General features: G+C 39.7%; 1 protein-coding gene across 10 annotated transcripts in view; it reads left to right on the forward strand.

Moving 5' to 3' along the window:
* Positions 1-19,308, forward strand: part of cfap20dc (CFAP20 domain containing) — a 62,004-nt gene that overhangs the window by 18,367 nt on the left and 24,329 nt on the right. For 4 of the 10 annotated variants that reach the window (XM_061923578.2, XM_061923580.1, XM_061923579.1 and 1 more), the window contains 7 exons: positions 3,931-4,103; positions 4,220-4,271; positions 5,203-5,325; positions 5,401-5,556; positions 6,437-6,756; positions 11,756-12,109; positions 18,225-18,461. In XM_061923578.2, the coding sequence (XP_061779562.1) occupies positions 3,931-4,103; positions 4,220-4,271; positions 5,203-5,325; positions 5,401-5,556; positions 6,437-6,756; positions 11,756-12,109; positions 18,225-18,461 (1,415 nt within the window). Of the gene's footprint in view, positions 1-3,930; positions 4,132-4,219; positions 4,272-5,202; positions 5,326-5,400; positions 5,565-6,436; positions 6,757-11,755; positions 12,110-18,224; positions 18,462-19,308 lie in introns of those variants that run through there. The other 6 variants (XM_061923577.2, XM_061923576.2, XR_012051410.1 and 3 more) reach the window with 6 other exon arrangements.

The raw sequence follows: 19,308 nt of genomic DNA on the forward strand, positions 1-19,308 counted from the left end.
TATGACCCGGAGACAGAGTCAAGGCTGAGACAAAAATGTGCATAATGATAGATACAGATGGATCACAGTTGTTGACATTTGTCAAGCCTTTACTGAAAACAAGTTTGACTTACTACTGACTGCCCTTGGTCACTGATTCTGTTCATAACTTTTATGGACAGAATTTCTAGGCTCAGTCAGGGTGTTGAGGGGATCTGGTTTGATGCAGATGATGTGGTCTTGCTGGCCTTAATGTGCTCTTCAGCTCTCACTGTATCAGTTCACAGCCGAGGGAGAAGCAACTTGGATGGGAATCAGAACCTCCATGTCCGAGTGCATGGTTTTACCCGGAAAATGGTGGAGTGTGATCTCTGGGTCCAGGATGAGATCCTGCCCCAAGTTAACGAGTTTGAGTACCTTGGAATCTTGTTCATGAGTGAGAGAAGAATGGATCTGCAGTGATGCGGCCTTTGCATCGGACTCTAAAAAGGGAGCTGAGTCGGAAGGAAAAGCTCTCAATTCCGTTCTTATCCTCACCTATTGTCATGAGCTATGAGTTGTGATCAAAAGGACAAGATCGTGGGTACAAGCGGCTGAAATTAGTTTCCTCTGTAGGGTGGCAGGGCTCCCCCTTAAAGATTATGTGAGAAGCTCTATCAATCGGGAGGAGCTCGGTGGAAACCCACTGCTTCTCTACATTGAGAGGAGCCAGATGAGGTGACTCACCCTAAGAAATTAGACAACACTCGTTCCCCGCTCTGTCATCACTCCTAGCCGCTTGGTTACATCACAGTTATTAGATAATAAGCTATAAAAATTGAATGTCCCAGTATTTAGAAGCTACAATATATACAATAGATGAGTTAGTTGGTTGTCATGATGAGCAATTTAAAAAAAAACAGCATTCAAAACAGAGAAATATTAACGTGACGTAGCAAAGGATACCTGATAAAACCCGATAGAAAGCCTGATAAAACACGAGTGCCCATACTATAAAAATGAGTTATTACTTGGTGGCAAGTGTGGTTGGACCACTATTCATTTTGCTATGTAATGTGCTCACACCAATTCGCAGTTCACTTACTGTGATCTAAGTGGATCGCAGATTTTAAAGTACCAGTGAGTACATTGAAGTTGGAGTACTCTGAGTACTCGTTTAAGTTTTCATATTAAAATTACATTTGTTTTAAAAGTGTATAAAGTGTTATAAGAGCATTTATAAGAGATGTTCATATGTCTGTATGGGAGCTGTGTGGAGGGCTTATAAAGAATTGCATATAATATTATATAGGACATTTAAAAAAATGAAATAGAGGGCAGAAATGCACGGGGTGGTCTCGAACATAATAACGCCCGCAATAATCGAGGGAACACTGACGCTTGACGCTTAGCCCTTCTTTTAACTGGCGTTCACACATTGCCAGTTTGGATTTGGTTTGGTTCATGGCGTTTCTCAAAACCCTGTGAACCTTGTCCCAACAATGGCGAAAAGCCTGTCTCCAAACATTTTGAACACGGCCTCAACGCAGATTAGTACGGTAGTACCACAAATCTCCTTAAAAGGCGGCAGAGTCTTCAATCGCAGTGCTTCATGGTGGAGGCGTGACTGATGACCAGTTGTTGTGTTCGGTCCTAACACGGTCTTAGGCATAGCAAAGCAAATTGCAGAACTGCCATGAATCGCCATCTAAACGTGCAATGTGTAAACGCTCCTTTAGCATTGCAGGAGAATTGCAACACAACTTGCTAAACGGAACGCACAAAAATAAGGGCCTAGGCCTTAGACAAGGCCCTTAATTGAGATTCAGATTATGTCTCTCAGATGGCTAGAGAACACCTCGAAAACCCCCGGGAGTAGCTGGGGAGAGGGTTTTCTGCTTAGGCTGCTGCCCTCGCGACTTGATCTTGGATGGATGGATGATGGATAATGGATGGATGAAGGATAGATAATGGATGGATGAAGGGTGGGTGGCGGATTGATGATAGATGAATGGATAGATTGATGATAGATGGATGGAGAGTGGATGGATGGATGGATGTGGATGGATTGAGGATGGATGGATAGATACATCTACAAACTGGTTGTTTTAAAAATAAACTCAGTAGAGTAGGGAACAGAAGTGGCTAACGGATGGGGCAGTTTAGCTAATGAGGATGAATCCGCCAAAATAGATTGTGATCATATGTAGTACTACACACTGGTCACTTTATGTTAGTAACGTCACATGAATGTGCACAGAGCCGTTGCAGGAATGGGGAAAAAGCGCAACTCGATGGATTATGTCCCTCCCAAAGTTAATACAAGAAGTATATAAAAGGAATTCAGTCTTTTGTTGAAGAGAACAAAACACAGAAAGTCTATAAATGTGTGGTGAAATCACCTGGTGATTGGATGAGCACGGGGAAGACGAGAAGCAAGCGTGTGAGAAGGGGAGAAAATATATGTACTTACAGTATAGAAAGATGGCTGTAAATGTTGATTTGCCGTGGTTGTTCGTTTTAATTAAGTGATTGTTTAACACCCACCTCATCGTCATATTTTCAACATCTTCCCACTGTTGGAGGAGGGGGCTTCAATGTCCGAAGATTCAACTGGGAGGTTGAGAGTCGAATCAGACCCCTCCAAATCGTCAACTATGCTTAGATACCTGTAGTATATGGCAAAAGTGGATAAAGTACACAATATCGCTTTTAGAACGCACACACTCTGTCAAGACAACACAACACGGCTCATTAGCCTTAAATCTACGGACACGCAAAACGACGTGGGGCTTACCGAAACCACTTTTTAAATCCTTTATCTAGGCTACCTTTTGGCCAAGACACTTCCAATGCACAATTGTGGGACCTCTGAGACTTGTTTGTAGTTGTATAAAAAAATAGTAGCATTATGGTATAGTAAAATAGTTTAACATGTATAAAAAGTATTTTTTCCTGCATATTGTTACATTAATTGTGTAGGAAAGGTGGCTGTATGGGGAGTTGTCTCCACATCACGTATAATTTGCTTTCCTGCAGTCAAAAATCTGTGCTCATTATTTGTGCATCATTCCCACCTCACCTGTCCTTTATTTTCACCTCATGCACAAAGACACGCACCAGTAATCCATGTCTACCGTCACTGTGGCCTCTTTTATCGCCACATATTCATTTGTTCTGACAGCCGTCTAAGTCCCGTTAAGTCAAGCAAAGGCGCCTGCACAAGACAGAAGCGACCACCCACAAGAATGAGTTTATCGTAATTAGCATCATTAGCATTCCGTTCCCAAGGATTGTTATTAAATAAGACATCTGGTTAAGTGGTAGCAGCCTTGCCTCAATGAATTGTCAAGAGCTGTTAGGAAGTATGAAGCAACACTCTCAACATCTCAATCTCATAATACATTTTAAGGTCACAAGTTTTTTTTTATGTTGCCAGGATTTTGTCGTCTGGCATTTTTCCTTTATAAGTTCCTGAAATAATATGTGTGTGTTTGTGTGTGTGTGTCTCATTGCATTCATTCTTAGTGTTGCATTGATCTTTGCACAAACATCAGACATGGTTCTACCTTTTGTGAAGAGACTGAATCCCGCTGCCAAAGTAAATGAGTCCTGCTTGTACATTGTGAAATGCCATTACACTGGTCTCTTGAACATATCATAACATTATGTTATTGTGCTTGTGTACTCTCTGAATTTGGAAAAAGGCAAGTCTAAATCTTGCATGTGAACCTGAATACAAGCCTGGAAAAAATGCCAGCAGCAGTGCTTTCATTTTCATAGGTTCCGCATGTCTTCCACAGCTCCAAGTCGCCAGAGATTAATGTTACAACTTCAAGTGTTATCATCATTGATCACCTGCATGTTCTGCTTTAGATTTAGTGCTCATTATTTGCAACCTAAACACACTTTCCTAAATGATAGCAGTTAAAGATCAATGCTAGTCTATTTGTAATGTGACTGTCTATGCAGGACTTGACCAGCAGTCTGCTGCCAGATCAGCCACTTCTCAGAGAACCAAGCCCCAGGCGGCTTCACACGTTGCCCCAGGCTGCAGAGCCACAGCAGCAGCAACACATTCAGGAAGAAAAGGTGGCTCAGCTACAAATGGGTTGGAAAAAGGAGAACCCTGTGGCAGAAAAACCGTAATAACATGAAAACCATAATAAAATTGTTTGTTTTGATTTTAGCAATCATGTCATATATGACTGCACTTTTTGTTCAACCTGTGCAATGTTTGTCTTTGTGATATGCCCCATAGGGTTTCAATCTGATGCACCAGCAATCTACTACAGACGTTGGAGACAGCGACGGTAATTATTTTTTTCAAATCCATTTGTTGTATTTTTCCTCAATGAAACACAGACTGCACTTTGTACACCTGGGGTTATTTACATTGATGATTCTGACCTTCCTGAATGTTGGAATTTAGTTTGGCAGATAAATAAATAGTCCTTCAAATTAGAGAAGAAAAAACGTCCAACTTGAGTTTTATTGAAAGTACCCACAATTAAGTTACTGTAAAACTAAGCATGCAAAGGAAAGTACATATGTATACACACAGAGCGAACATACTTGTAATAATCATGTAAAAGCAACAGGACAGTTGGTATAAACTAAAACAAAAACAATACAACCATACCGAATGATCAAGGTTGGCTTTTTTTATGCCACTAGTATAATGCTAACATACAAAGGACACTCCAATTGACAGGGTAATGAAAATCAGCATTGCAATCATTTTAAACTTGTACAAACATTTAACAGATTTTAATGTAAAAAAATCACAGACATGTATTCACCAAACTGTGGAAGTGAATATCGATACTAACTTTGTACTACTAGGCCAGTCTGCTGCTCTCTTGACTGAGTGCCGACTCACTATTGAAGCATGTTGCTCAAACTTCAAACTCTGATTTCAAACCAAATAATGTAGCACATGGACCCTAATGAGTATAAGCAATATAAAAATGGATAAATGAACAATAATTTGTAATGTGTAATGAGAAATTAATGTATGGGAAAAATGACCTGTAGTCTCACTTGCCAACCACAGGAGCTGCATAAAAAAAATCTGCCTTTTCAATAATAATGATGCTCAGTTTGGACAGTATAAACATGATTCAAATGAAAGATGAATCAGTTTGATGACCTCTGGCTTTGCTATGAATCAATCAAACACCTTCTGTTGCTGTGATTCCTTCCTAATGGTTATTTTCATGCCCCACTGGCATGTCTTGTAAGTAGGAACATCTTCCAGCATGCAGTCGCATCCTTCGAGAAGCAAAGTGGGCAACAAGCAAACACCAGAGAAGAGGAAGCTACGATTCCTCAGTGTTGGACCAGAGAGGCTAGAGACGCCGTTAGGTATGATGTGTTTTATGCTACAATGCACCCTGTAAGATTGGAGTTTTAAAAGGATGGTGTGTTCTGCCCCTGAAGGTCCTGGTCATGTTGACCCCAGCAGGAGAAATGAGACCAGAGAGAAATGCAGCCCTCCATCAAGCAGGTTAGAGAGCAGACACAAACCTTTGACACAAGAAGGAACGAGGGAGGTTGTCGATGAAGGTGAGGCTCACCTCTGCTGGGAACCTTCAGGTGAAATAATGACCAATTTTGCTTTCCAAAAGACTAGGGTTGCATCCAAGTCTGTCCTTTCAAAAATTCAAATGCCTCCTCTTATTTTGTTTCTGTTTGCTTCGGATTATGGTCTGAATTTTAATGAGTTTTATTCTAGGTTGCATACATCACTGCTTTTGTTTCCCGCTTTTTAAATTTTGCATCACCCACGTGGAAAGCCTTTATTCTGAGTCTTCTGGCACACACGCAGCAACAACAAGTGCATCGGGATGCTCATCGTGTGAGGGAGGCACGCATTCACACTAATTCTGCAAAGTAAAGTACTGAATGCTAAATATTTGAATAGCATTGCTTCCAAAGTACTGAACTTTTCTATTTAAATGAAGATGGTGTATTGGCTCGGATTGTAGTCCTCAATCTGCATCATCTCTCATTATCACAATTTCTATTCTAGTCTGTATATGTTTTTGTGGGCACCAAGTTCCTTTGCTCACAGTAGTTAGTTCATTAATGGTAATGTGGCACATTAAATAAAAGTCAGAGTGACATCTCTCGGGTCCAAGGATTGCCACACAGTGGGCAATTAAAGCAAGCGATTATACTGATGAGAGGTTGAAACGTGCTCGCTCATTCATATGGAGAGGTGCCCCTGTACTTGAGCTCAGGCCCGCTGAGCGCTGCAGTGTAAGGGTTTCCGTCTCTCATGTGCACACACGAGCGCTTTTTCTTCAGGCTGAACTTAATTAAATGATATGCTCCCATTTTCTCCGTCCATGTAGCAAAGTACAGACGGTAAGAACTGTCCTCTATTCCTGTACCCTGCAAGCATTCACATCCATAACATTCATTTACCCTCTTCAGTCTTTTAATATTTTCCTCGTTTAATCTTTTATCTCAGATATGCCTTGTCTGAATTCACCAAAGAGCAGCACAATATCTCCTCCACCCACACCAGCAGAGTCCCCTCTCAGCCCGACTCGGCTTGCGTCGTCTCCTGACCCGCAGGTCCGGAGCTACTGGGAAAGTAATGACGGAGAACCCGAGCTGCGGCTCGCTCTGCAGGAGGAAGTGTTCACTTTCTCAACCCCGCCTAACTCGCCCAAACGAGGCCAAGGCCAGAGTGAGCAGAAGATGGAGACGGGAGGCGATGGGGTTCAGAGCCCGAGTGAACGGCGCTGTGAGGCCCAGCCCCAAGATGATTTCATCGGCAGTGATGAAGTACGCTCACTCTGCTCACTCAGGATACGTTGCACATATTGCTTTGACACAATGTTTGACACACGTTTCCATTTTAGCGGCCAATCAACGTAATGCAACAGTGATTTTGATTCAGCGCAACATAACATCTCACATAGTGCACACACTTCATGATGCTCATTTCTTCTCGTTACTGCACATTTATAGCGGGAAATATACTTTAACTTAACATATCAGCAGGGCTATTATAATCAGATAATATATTAAAAGTTCTAATATTTATAGAGTCGTTTTCTTTATGATGAGCAGAGAGATTAAATTGTGTAGCACGACAAGTTTAAAGACGCGTGCCTTCAAAGAAATGCTAATTGCTTTTACTTATTCAAAACTCTATAATAAGTCTTGTAATTCCAATTTAATGGGAAATTATTTCCAACCAGCTTAGAGTCATTACGAGCACGACGCAAACACAAATTAACAATGTTTTAACATTCCTCCATGTTGCTTGCACACGGAGCTCCATGTTCATTTGTTCATTCAAAACTAAACACTGCTCACTCTGCAACCGAAAAGCATGGGCAGCAATCATAATAATGGAAGAAATGGGATGAAAATCAAACTGAGCGTCATGTTTTTGAAGGCAGATTTTTGTATCAGATTTCATTAGATTATGATTAGATTTTTATTTTGCAAGGAGCATACAAAACATTTCTAAGATGATTCCGATCATCCATGAGTGAGATCGGGCAATACCAATCACATGTATTAACTGTAACTCATAGTATAGGATGATTAACCGCTCTTCTAATCCATTATTATTATTATTATTACTATTATTAGTGGTGGAGAATGTAGGATTTGGCCTGGTCGTTCATATAAGTTGTGCTCATAAGTTTACATACCCTGGGAGAATTTATGATTTCTTGGCCATTCTTCAGAGAATATGAATGATAACACAAAAACCTTTCTTCCACTCATGCTTAATGGTTGTGTGAAGCTATTTATTGGCAAACAACCGTGTTTACTCTTTTTAAATCAAAATGACAAAAGAAAGTACCCAAATGACCCTGATCAAAAGTTTACATACCCCAGTGACTTTGATCTGATAACATGCTCAAAAGTTGACACAAACAGGTTTGAATGGCTAATCAAGGTTCCAATCCTCAACTGTGACATGTTTGTTTGTAATTAATGTGTGTGTATAAAAGGTCAGTGAGTTTCTGGGCTTCTGACAGACCATTGCATCTTTCATCCAGTGCTGCACAGATGTTTCTGGATTCTGAGTCATGGGGAAGGCAAAATAATTGTCAAAGGATCTGCGAGAAAAGGTAATTGAACTTCATAAAACAGGAAAGGGGTATAAACAGATTTCCAAGGAATTGAGAATGCCAATCAGCAGTGTTCAAACGCTGATTAAGAAGTGGAAAATTAGGGATTCAGGTAGACCAGCAAATATTTCAGCCACAACTGCCAGGAAAATTGTTCGAGATGCAAAGAAAAATCCACAAATAACTTAAACTGAAATACAGGACTCCCTGAAAAATTGTGGTGTGGCTGTTTCAAGATGCACAATAAGGAGGCACTTGAAGAAAAATGGGCTGCATGGTCGAGTCACCAGAAGAAAGCCATCACTCCAAATTACTTTGTTCCAGAAGTTTTGAGGCTTGTCTCTGTGCTGTTTGGCACTGCATGAACGATGCAATGGTCTGTCAGAAGCCCAGAAACTCACTGACCTTTTATACACACACATTAATTACAAACAAACATGTCACAGTTGAGAATTGGAACCTTGATTAGCCATTCGAACCTGTTTGTGTCAACTGTTGTGCATGTTATCAGCTCAAAGTCACTGGGGTATGTAAACTTTTGATCAGGGTCATTTGGGTACTTTCTTTTGTCATTTTGATTTAAAAAGAGTAAACACTGTTGTTTGCCAATAAATAGCTTCACATAACCATTAAGCATGAGTGGAAGAAAGGTTTTTGTGTTATCATTCATATTCTCTGAAGAATGGCCAAGAAATCATAAATTCTCCCAGGGTATGTAAACTCGTGAGCACAACTGTACATGACCGAAACAGCCCTCCCCCATCTGGATAAGAGTGTTACCAAACATATCTCCACAAAATTACAAGGCGCGGACTGTGTCAGCTTCACGGCAAGATATTTGGAGCGGTGATGTAATGCCTTTATCAGTGATTATTTTAACATCACATTGGGTTGGCCAGGGGGCTATAGCATCTAATACAAACAATTGGTAAGTTTTTTTTTTGCATTTTTGGTAAAATCTTTTCAACCACCCCGAAAAGGCCCCTTTAACTCTGAGCTGATATTTTTCAATTCCTCTATTTGTTTTAACCTCGCTAGGATCCCTGTTTTGTTTTTTTCTTTTATAACTGTTTATTTTCTGCTGTGTCGTGCTTTCATCTACAGTTTATAAACTTAAATAAGCACAAATGTTTTCTCTTGTTTTAAACTAGCTTAGATTAGCATGCCCGTGCCTGGCTTGCTTTTAGGTGTGAAACATGTTTATCCTTGTCCTCCAGTGATAACATTACTTGTAGGAAATGGGTTTTATTTGCCGCAATGGAAGTGACGATTATTAATTTAGAGGAGTGGCTCCACACTGTGTATGAGCACACACAGATAGCTGCTAGCCGCGTCAGTTCGGGAACCAAAAATGATAAAGTATCAGCCAATGGGGATTGCCTTTAGGGATCGTTAACGGAAGGCATTAATCAGCTTTGGCCAATCACATATGTTTTCGTGAAAATCAGCCAATACTTATGGGTGTTCAATAGATGGGCGCATCCCTACTCAAAATCTATGTGTGTGACAAATCCAATACATGTAATGGTTTGCAATATATGACCTAATATTTGCAATGTTCACAGCTTTCTTTAGCGTGTATATGCCGCCAACATGGTCTAGATTAAGCACGCACGCGTTGTCTGACACGTTTGACTTGATTTTGATTTTCACTCATTTCTGACAGCTTGCTCATTTTTCCACTCTTCTTTCAAAGTGTTGCGTCAGGTTCATGCAATTCTTCGTGCCATTAGTTCTTAAACACAGAGAAATATTAAAAGCATTGAAAAATGTTGCTTGTGATCTGTTTGGAGCTGGATCAGAGATGTGTTTCTAGTTAAACTCTCATGTAAAGTAATATAATGTAATTATGGGAAACAAAATAGGAATAAGAAATAAAAGGAAAAAGGGAAGATGTGTCAAAATGCCTTGAAGGTATACAAACACCCGCCAAAGCCATTATGGGCACGTTAATACTCATTAATAGTTGCTTGCTGGCTTATACTTGAGGGAGAATGATAAAAAAACAAAGAAGGGGAAAGCAAATAACATATGGTGCCGATAAGCTCCAGCCTCAAAGGGCTTCTTTTAACCTCTGACCTCAGAATAAAGCCAGCCGCAAAAGGAGCCGGCCGAGAGAAGAAATTGAGACAAGGCCGACTCGATGCTTAGGGAGCTTTGTGTTTGTGCTTCTGGGAAGTTAACAACTTCTCTTCTCTAGATTGGCTGCTTGTGATGCTCACTTGTTCACTGAGAACTGGCTTAAACTGGTCTGAAGGCTTTTCACAGCGCTGTATTCTCTCAGTGCAAATATGTATTTGTTGAACTAAGATTCCGTATAGTGTTCTCTCCATTACTACAGTCTCAGTGCATCACTGATTTTAAATTACTTTTGAGTACATTGATATTTGAGTACCCTAAGGTAACGTAACGTATCCCTCACAATAATCGAGGAAAAGCTGTAGACAGACACATTTCAATAAAAGAGAGTAGAATGTAAAAATGCATTCTTCAGTCCGTGTCGTGAATAAATACTTCTCTAATCTATCACTTTGTATGGTTCCACATTTAATTAGAATTACAATTAAAACATATACAGATGCACGTGTAGACCATGGGCCTGATCTACTAAGATCACAAATAACAAGTACTAAATACTGTGTGAAAAATATAAAATTGTGTGTAATAGTAGTGGGATTATTGCAGGTGATCTACCAAGACTGTGCACAATTGATAACAAGTACAAAAGTGTGCATTACCGGCTGTCCGCAATGTAGAAGTGCTCCTGCAGTGCAATCAACAGAACCTACTTTTTAGCACCAGAAGGTGCACTCTGGGAGACGCTGGCACTATATGCTGTAATGACCCACGAGCAAGAAAATGCATGTTGCTAGAAGTATTTTCATTTTGGTGTAATCTGTCTCCAAATCCTCCCTTAAATTGTTCATCAGATCAAAGATGCAATTGCTGCACAGATATGTCTAATATTTGTATTTCTGACAGACAAACAGTCTGTTTAACTCCTCAATCGAGATTATCTCTCTCCATCGTCTGCAACGATCGCATCCTTCTGCTCGCAGCTCAGCTATTTGCGCGTAACTGTGCCAGTTTCTTTGGATATCTGTCTTGCTATATAGCTTCCAAACGTGCTAAATATACTGTAGATTCAAAACAGTTTAAGCCTGGATAAATCACATTACGAGCGCTACATGATTATATTTGCATCTCCTCCTACCACTATATGTTCTGATGATCAGCAAATATTCTGCATACACATGAAGACAAACACGCTAAATGGATTGCGTGATCTATTTTGATCATTTAAAAGACACACTCCTCAGCACACAAGCTTAGTACATCATCTATGCGTGTTATCAAGTTTGCACATGTTTTAGTACACACACATCTTCAGTAGATCAGACCCTAAATATCTTCCTTGTGTTGCTGTATTGTGATCATTACTCTTGGCTAAATATTGTTAACGTGCTAATTGCAAAACACTAACATAAAATGTGTGCTGCACCATGTGGGTTCTATTCGAGGTTTCCTTTCTAAAGGGAACTTTTCCTCGCCTCCTCTTAGTTGGTTGTTTTTCATCATGTGCAAGGAGCGTCGTTTTAGACCTGCTCTGAATGTGAAGTTCTTTTACGGTTTCATGCGTGCTTTCTTTAAATGATTTGCTTTGTTTGTGATTATTTTGTGTTTTCTTTCAGGAGAAGAGCTCTATTTCACTCTTTCATCCAACATCAATGACAGGCTCTATTCCAGAAATTACAGAACCTCTTCCATTTACAAATTTGGACTCACAACCTGAGAGTCAAAACTCTGACCAAGCATCAGCTGAAGAGCTTTGCTCAGCCGTCACTGATATGCACCTGGACTCTCGATCCTGCGTATCAGCTGAGGATGAGTGGAACGATTCCAAACAATGTCACTCACCCAGGGTAATAAGACAGGACCAGAGGTGTGGGTCAGGTGGACCAAAAGGAGTAAACCAGGCTGTGGACAGGAACAACACCTTATCACTGAGCTGTCTTCAAGAAGTCTCACTGGAGGACCCCTTCAAGGTACTGCTGAACTACTCACCATTGCAGAGAATGCAGACATGTTTTAGCTGTTATTCCCATATAACTTTAGATGTATACTTTTCCTAAAATGTAAACGTACAGGCTGGTAGTAAAACAAACTAAGTACATTAATAGTACAGGGACATTACTATCCTTTACGTTCCCATTTATTATACATGATCTGGGGATTATCATATTTTCAGGAATTAGACTAAAGAATGAATGAATGAATGATCTTTATTTGTCATTGTGCATGTACAGGTACAGATCCAACGAAATTTAGGTTGCTTCCCTGAGGTGCTTTGCATTTAAAAAAAAGAAGAAACCACACAATATACAGAAACAACACAATATACACAATATGCAATATAATATACACAATATGCAATATAAAGAGAGATGATATGGGAAGAAAAAGCACCAGATGGCTTCCCAAACCAATGAGGATTAGGAAAGAATGTGTTTAGTTTTAAAATTATTCAAATTAGAAGAACAAACATATTATTTCATCTTTGTATTGTCAATGTCAGATAGTTATTGCTTTAACAATACTTTATGGGCCTGATATACTAAGATCCAAATATCAGGCGCTAAACGGTGTGTGCAAACTATAAAATTGTATATTATTAGTGGGCGTGTTGTGTGTAATCTACTAAGATTGCTTGTACAATAATAACAAGTGCAGAAGTGGTGCATACCGCCTTATTTTGAATTAGGATTTTCCCTCCACATGTATGTTATCATGCTCCTACTTATGGGGTTTTGCAATGTTGAACTAGCAGCAGCGCTTATCTATAATCTGTAAAACCTTTTGTGCAATATAGAATCACAATCGATACAAGAGAAACTATGTTTTAGCATGCTGACAATGCGCTCTGCAGGGAGGTAGTGAACCATCATGACACTGCAGCGAATTCATGCTTCTGGAATGATGTAATTTCAAAAAACGACTGCAGACACCAAAAAGCATCAATTGAATTTGTTTTATCAGCCCCTCAAGGCATCCATCAGCTGAACAAATAATAAAATAATATTACTGATATTTTTGACAGTCAAAATATGTTGACAAACATACAAGCAGCTACAGCGTGATCACCTTCTTTCTTACAGCTATTTATGCGCAATTGTTTGTACATCCTTTTTAGACGTACTAAACAAAGACACAAAACGGCTTCAGCAAAACAGTTTCGGCCTTGATAAATCACACTGTGTGTATTAAATTATTAAATTTGCATCGTCTTCTCGCAGTATTGTAGGGTAAATTGTGCTCCTTATTCTGCTCACTTAAGAGGCGCAATCCTCTGCAAACAAGTTTAGTTGATCATTTTAGTGTGCTATCAAGTTTACATGTGTTTTAAAAAACGCAAACCTTTAATAGATCAAGCTCTATATCAATGTCTGTGCTGGTATATTTTCCAGAGGTGTAAAACTACACTGAAATATACTGACATATGACTTACCTCACTTATTTGTCCTCCGTGACCAAAAACTACTATAAAAATGTAATGTCATATGTACCACGTTTTAAACAAGTCAGTCTTTTAAAACTATTTCAGCCTAATGTTAAACACAAAGCTTATTTGGGGTTTGTTCACATATATATTATTTTTCCTTATTGAAAAAAAGTTATAAAAATACAGCGCACATTTTTTGTGAATAATACCTCATATTTATGTCAGTAATATGCAGTGTTGGGACTAACGCGTTACTGTAACGCCGTTAGTTTCGGCGGTAACTAGTAATCTAACGCGTTATTTTTTTATATTCAATAACTCAGTTACCGTTACTACATGATGCGTTACTGCGTTATTTTACGTTACTTTTTATGTAGTATCGGCTAGAAACTGAGGATCTGAGTGTGTTTTATTCCAGCGAAGCAGAGACGTGCTTCTGATTCTTCCTCTGCGCTCTCTGTGTGTGCGTGTGACTGTGTGTCTGAGTGTGGGAAGGGGAGGGGAGGGGAGGGGGGTGCGCAATACAACCGTTGGCCAACCAAAAAGTAACCACAGAACACTATACGCCTATACGGTATAGTGTTCTGTGGTTACTTTTTGGTTGGCCAAGCGGACGTGACGACAGGCTGTCCCCACTCAGATCCGCACAGACCGGGAGGGGGCGTGCCTTAAGTCCGGCTGGAAATCGGCAGAAATTTGGAGAATGGTTGTCCCAGGGAGAGGCAGTGAAATTCGGGAGGGTTGGCAAGTATGAGATATTCTCACTTCTTTTCTTTTGTCGAGCACAAAGAAAAGAACATTTTAGTTAAATGTAAGTTGTGTCTTGGATCAAAGATCCCGTCTACTGCCCAAAACAACAATTCAAATCTGCCTGGTTAGGCTCTGTGTATGTCACGTGTGCCTTCCTTAGGTGAAGCCAGCTTTACAGCTATGTTGTTGATTGATTGATTGATTGATTGAAACTTTTATTAGTAGATTGCACAGTACAGTACATATTCCGTACAATTGACCACTAAATGGTAACACCCAAATAAGTTTTTTAACTTGTTTAAGTCGGGGTCCAGATACAGATATATACTATCAAATATATACTAACATCATAATACAGTCATCACACAAGATAATCATCAGGGTATATACATTGAATTATTTACATTATTTACAATCCGGGGTGTGGGATATGGAGGGGGGGGGGGTTAGGTTTGGTTGGTATCAACACTTCAGTCATCAACAATTGCATCATCAGAGAAATGGACATTGAAACAGTGTAGGACTGACTTGGTAGGATATGTACAGCAAGTAGTGGACACAGAGAGAGAGATCAGAAAGTATAAGAAAAAGTGTCTACATTTGATTATTTACAATCCGAAGAGGTATTATGTGGAAGGGAGGGTGTTAGTTTAGGGTTGTAGTTGCCTGGAGATGTTCTTTTAGTGCGGTTTTGAAGGAGGATAGAGATGCCCTTTCTTTTACACCTGTTGGGAGTGCATTCCATATTGAAGTGGCATACAAAGAGAATGAGTTAAGACCTTTATTAGTTCGGAATCTGGGTTTAACGTGGTTAGTGTTAGTGTTAGTGTTAGTGTTATTATGCTGTTTGTTACTTATGTATGTTATGTTGCAGCTATTTAAAATAGTTTTGTCAATTTGTTCTGGCCTGAAATAAATTGGCCCTTTGAAACATATCTTTGTCTTTGTGTGTTGTATGTAGAGCACATTGCTTAGCAGAGTTCAGTGATGCAAATGTATGTCAAGTTGATCAACAGATTGTATTATTCTCCAGTGCAATAACAGTACTAAAATGAAGGCTAAAAGGGCATTAATGGGAGCTTTAAAAAAAAAAGTAGAAGAAGTAACTAAATAGTTACTTTTCACAGTAACGCATTACTTTTTGGTGTAGGTAACTGAGTTAGTAACTGAGTTACTTTTGAAATAAAGTAACTAGTAACTGTAACTAGTTACTGTTTTTCAGTAACTAACCCAACACTGGTAATATGGAACCCTTCTTGATGTAACCCAGGCCAGGAATCGTACCTATGCTCCCTGGCATGAAGACAGAAATGTGTACCATTACGCCACTAAGGATAGTTTATATTAGGACAAATGTGGCATTTTCAATTTCAGGTCATTTTTGGGTATTATTTTAAGGAACATAAATGACAATTCTAAAATGTTTTCAAAAATGAATTTTCTCTGGCAAATTGAACCTAAAGTAATAATTGGCACAACATGTCCTGATGATCGCTTAAAGCAGAAAACTTTGAAACATTTTGTACAATAAAGTTGTTAAACAACATCCACATCTTAGTTTTGTGTTGTAGTTGACAAAGCAAGTTAATATAATGTACAATAATTAATAATTCATTGTGTTTGTAAAATAAATGAAAAAAAAAAAGACTATTTTTTTCATCCGGTATTAATCTAAACAATAGGAATGTATATTACGTGATAATTGCATTACAGAGAGCTTTAAAAAACAAAAAATCAACACATTTCTCAGGCTACGCCATGTTGATGTTAGCGCTCACATATAACCTCTCTGTTGTTGTCAATCAAATGGAGATTGGAACCGGCGTAAAAGTAGTCTATAGAAAGTAAATCATAGAGCATTTCCTTCATTTAAGCAGCTGACAAAGCACATGGAGGTCACCAGGCCAAGAACGTTGTCCTTTCTCATTGTAGTGATGGCCGACTGCATATTCCTCTGCCGACCTGCGTATTCTACTGCCACATGCACATAACTACTTTTTGTTGTATAGTGTTAATCATTTGCAACAGGGGTGTCCAAAGTGCGTCCCACATCTACCGTATTTTCCGGACCATATGGCGCAGCGGATTATAATGCGCACTGCCGATGAATGGTCTATTTTTGATATTTTTTCATTTATTAGGCGCACCGGATTATAGGGCGCATTAAAGGAGTAATTTTTTATTTATTTTTTCTAAATTGAAAACACATAACATGTAATGGTGGTTCTTTGGTCAAAATGTTGCATAGATTATGTTTTACAGATCATCTTCAAGCCGCTTTCTGACAGTCGCTTCCGGATGCGCAGTTTTGTGGGCGGTCTTATTTACGTGGCTCACCTTCAACAGCGTCTTCTCCCCGTCATCTTTGTAGCGGTGTAGCGTGCAAGGACGGGAGTGGAAGAAGTGTCAAAAGATGGAGCTAACTGTTTTAATGACTTTACTTAAATCAATAACGGAGTAGCATCTCTTCATCCGGAAACAACAAGGCTGGAAATGTGTCCCGTGAATAACCGTCCGACCGGAACTCTAATAACTAAAGTTCCTTGTGTGAATAATGTAAACTCACTACGCAGTTATGTTTTAGCGCTTTCGTGGCGAGTTTACTGACAGATATAAGAAAGAACTTTGGACTATTTTTTATCAGAAATGGCAACAGCAGAGGATGAATGTCCAATAAATACGTTTGTAGAAGATAGAGAAAATTAAGAGTATCGACTACGACGTCGGTGCGGACGCGCGCAATTTTTCAGGATTTACACATCAGCAGGTACCAGAAGGTAAAAAAAAGTTGCATTTGCATAATATTGCGAAACAAAACGCGAGATAATATGTCTTACCTTATACACACACCATAATAATACTCGTATGTTTAATGCGCCGACAATCCTTCAAGCGGTGCGACTTCATAGCTTAGCAAAGTCGTATTAAAACATTTTGATAGATTTTTGAGCGCTGTGTGTAATTTTCTATATTTTCAATGGAACATATAAAATGTTGGTGTTGTTTACTTGAGACCCATCATAGTGCAGTGTACACTATCGCTTATGTTTGACTGCCATCTACCGGTCACACTTATCATTACACCATGTACCAAATAAAATAGCTTCGAGGTGGGTATGCTCAACCAAAATGATTCCTTACATTAGGCGCACCGGTTTATATGGCGCACTGTCAAGTTTTGAGAGAAAAAAAGGATTTTAAGTGCGCCTAGCAGTCCGGAAAATACGGTAATTATTTAGCGGCCCGCAATGCATTCTAAAATATTATAACAATGTTTTTGTAAAGTGGTCAAGAGGAGCAAGCAAGTGAAATGTAAAGAGATAAAGTTGAAATGATGATGATGATGATGATGACAAAGCTGACATGCAGGCTGTTTTTGGCGTAACGCCTGAATCATGATTATGATGATTCATTATTAATGGTCGTCTGTAGCTGTTTTGTTTTCAAGTGTGAGGTTAGTAAATCCAAGTGGAAAAGCATGGGACTGTCTGGCATGATCAAGGAGGTACAGAGGTGGGCTGATAACAGGATAGTCAGCTGGAGTGATGGCAAGGCCTGAAGGGAGACGTGTGTTTCCTTCCTGTGTTTACACAACAGTGATGTGACATGTCCCGCATCATCGCTGCAGCGCCTGACTGCTGATTTGTGGCAGCTTTTGGCAGGCGGCTTGACTGAAAGGTTGTCATAGAAATACTGTATGTGGTGTTTGACTTGTTTTATTCAAACTGGCTACTCTCCTAAATAAATTGATGACCTTATTAAAAGCTTTTGTCCTTAGGATCCTAAAACTGCAGTCAGTTGTTGTCAGAGATCCGTACAACATTGCAGGCTTTGGAAAAATCTGTCAAGGGAATTTTAAGCCGTTTAGTTTGCATTGTAAGTGATTTGTGTGTTTGGACATGATTTGAAAGGAAGAAGACGAGACCATCCAGCCTGGTGATTGTGGTGATTGGCACTTAAAGCCAACCAGCAGGCTACAATTGCACGAAGGGGATGATGACGAGCTTCAGATGCTTGCAAGTCTAAAAAGGCAGCAGGAGGAAGATGAATCCAGAGCCTCGGGCCTCAGTGCTTCTCTGATCCAGCAGTGTAACGTCAGCATGAGCCTCAGCAGTGAGGACAACTCCACCTGGACGCACGTTAGCTTGGTTTGTATGCTTTTCTGTTCCATGCAAACGCACGTCTGCCATTGGTAATGATGACTACACTGACCCCTCTGCCACCCATCCAGAATAATTTCAGTGACCTGGCTGACCCGCACGCTGGCTCATTTCCATTTCAAGCTTCCCATCGACACTAACGTACATTTTTCTGCGCTGTGTTTTCTGCATTACAAACGATTCTGGAGATAGACACACATTAATTGGCCTCGTACTGTTCAAAAAGGTACAATGGCACAATAGCCACCATTTCCCAGCACGACTGGAAATTATTTAGGTCATTCGAAATGATCCCTTGTGGTCTTTTTAGAATTCAAAGATGGTATAGTGGCTGCTGAAGGTCATTAGGATCCATTGGCCATTAGCATAAGCACATTACACTTAGAACGAGTGCAGCTTCTCTCCATGATCCCCAGTGAACGCGGTCATTTCACATGCTAATTTTATGAGCATGTTACCATTTCCCACGTACAGAAGGTGTCTGATCTGATAGTATGCTCAGATGCAGGTAGAGCATACTGCATAGCCGTATTACCGCTGGGACTGACACCTGGTTTCCTTTTTTGGAAGGCCACTGTTATATTTATTGTCGACTCGTAGCCATGTGAGCCGATACGACCTACGCACCAAACGCTGGTAGAATATTAATGGCAAAAAAACATGGAAAAGACATGAGGACATACTTCAAGAAAAGTTACCAGAATACAAAAGCAAAGAACCACTAACACCAATCGTCAAGAAATAATTTGAAAAAAGGTCCAATGAAAAATGATTCCAATGAAAACCACATAATTTTTTCCCATAAGAAATAATGTAAAACCCAATGCATCTTTTC

This window comes from Nerophis lumbriciformis, linkage group LG28, assembly GCF_033978685.3.
Source record: "Nerophis lumbriciformis linkage group LG28, RoL_Nlum_v2.1, whole genome shotgun sequence".
In the NCBI taxonomy this organism is placed as follows: domain Eukaryota; kingdom Metazoa; phylum Chordata; class Actinopteri; order Syngnathiformes; family Syngnathidae; genus Nerophis; species Nerophis lumbriciformis.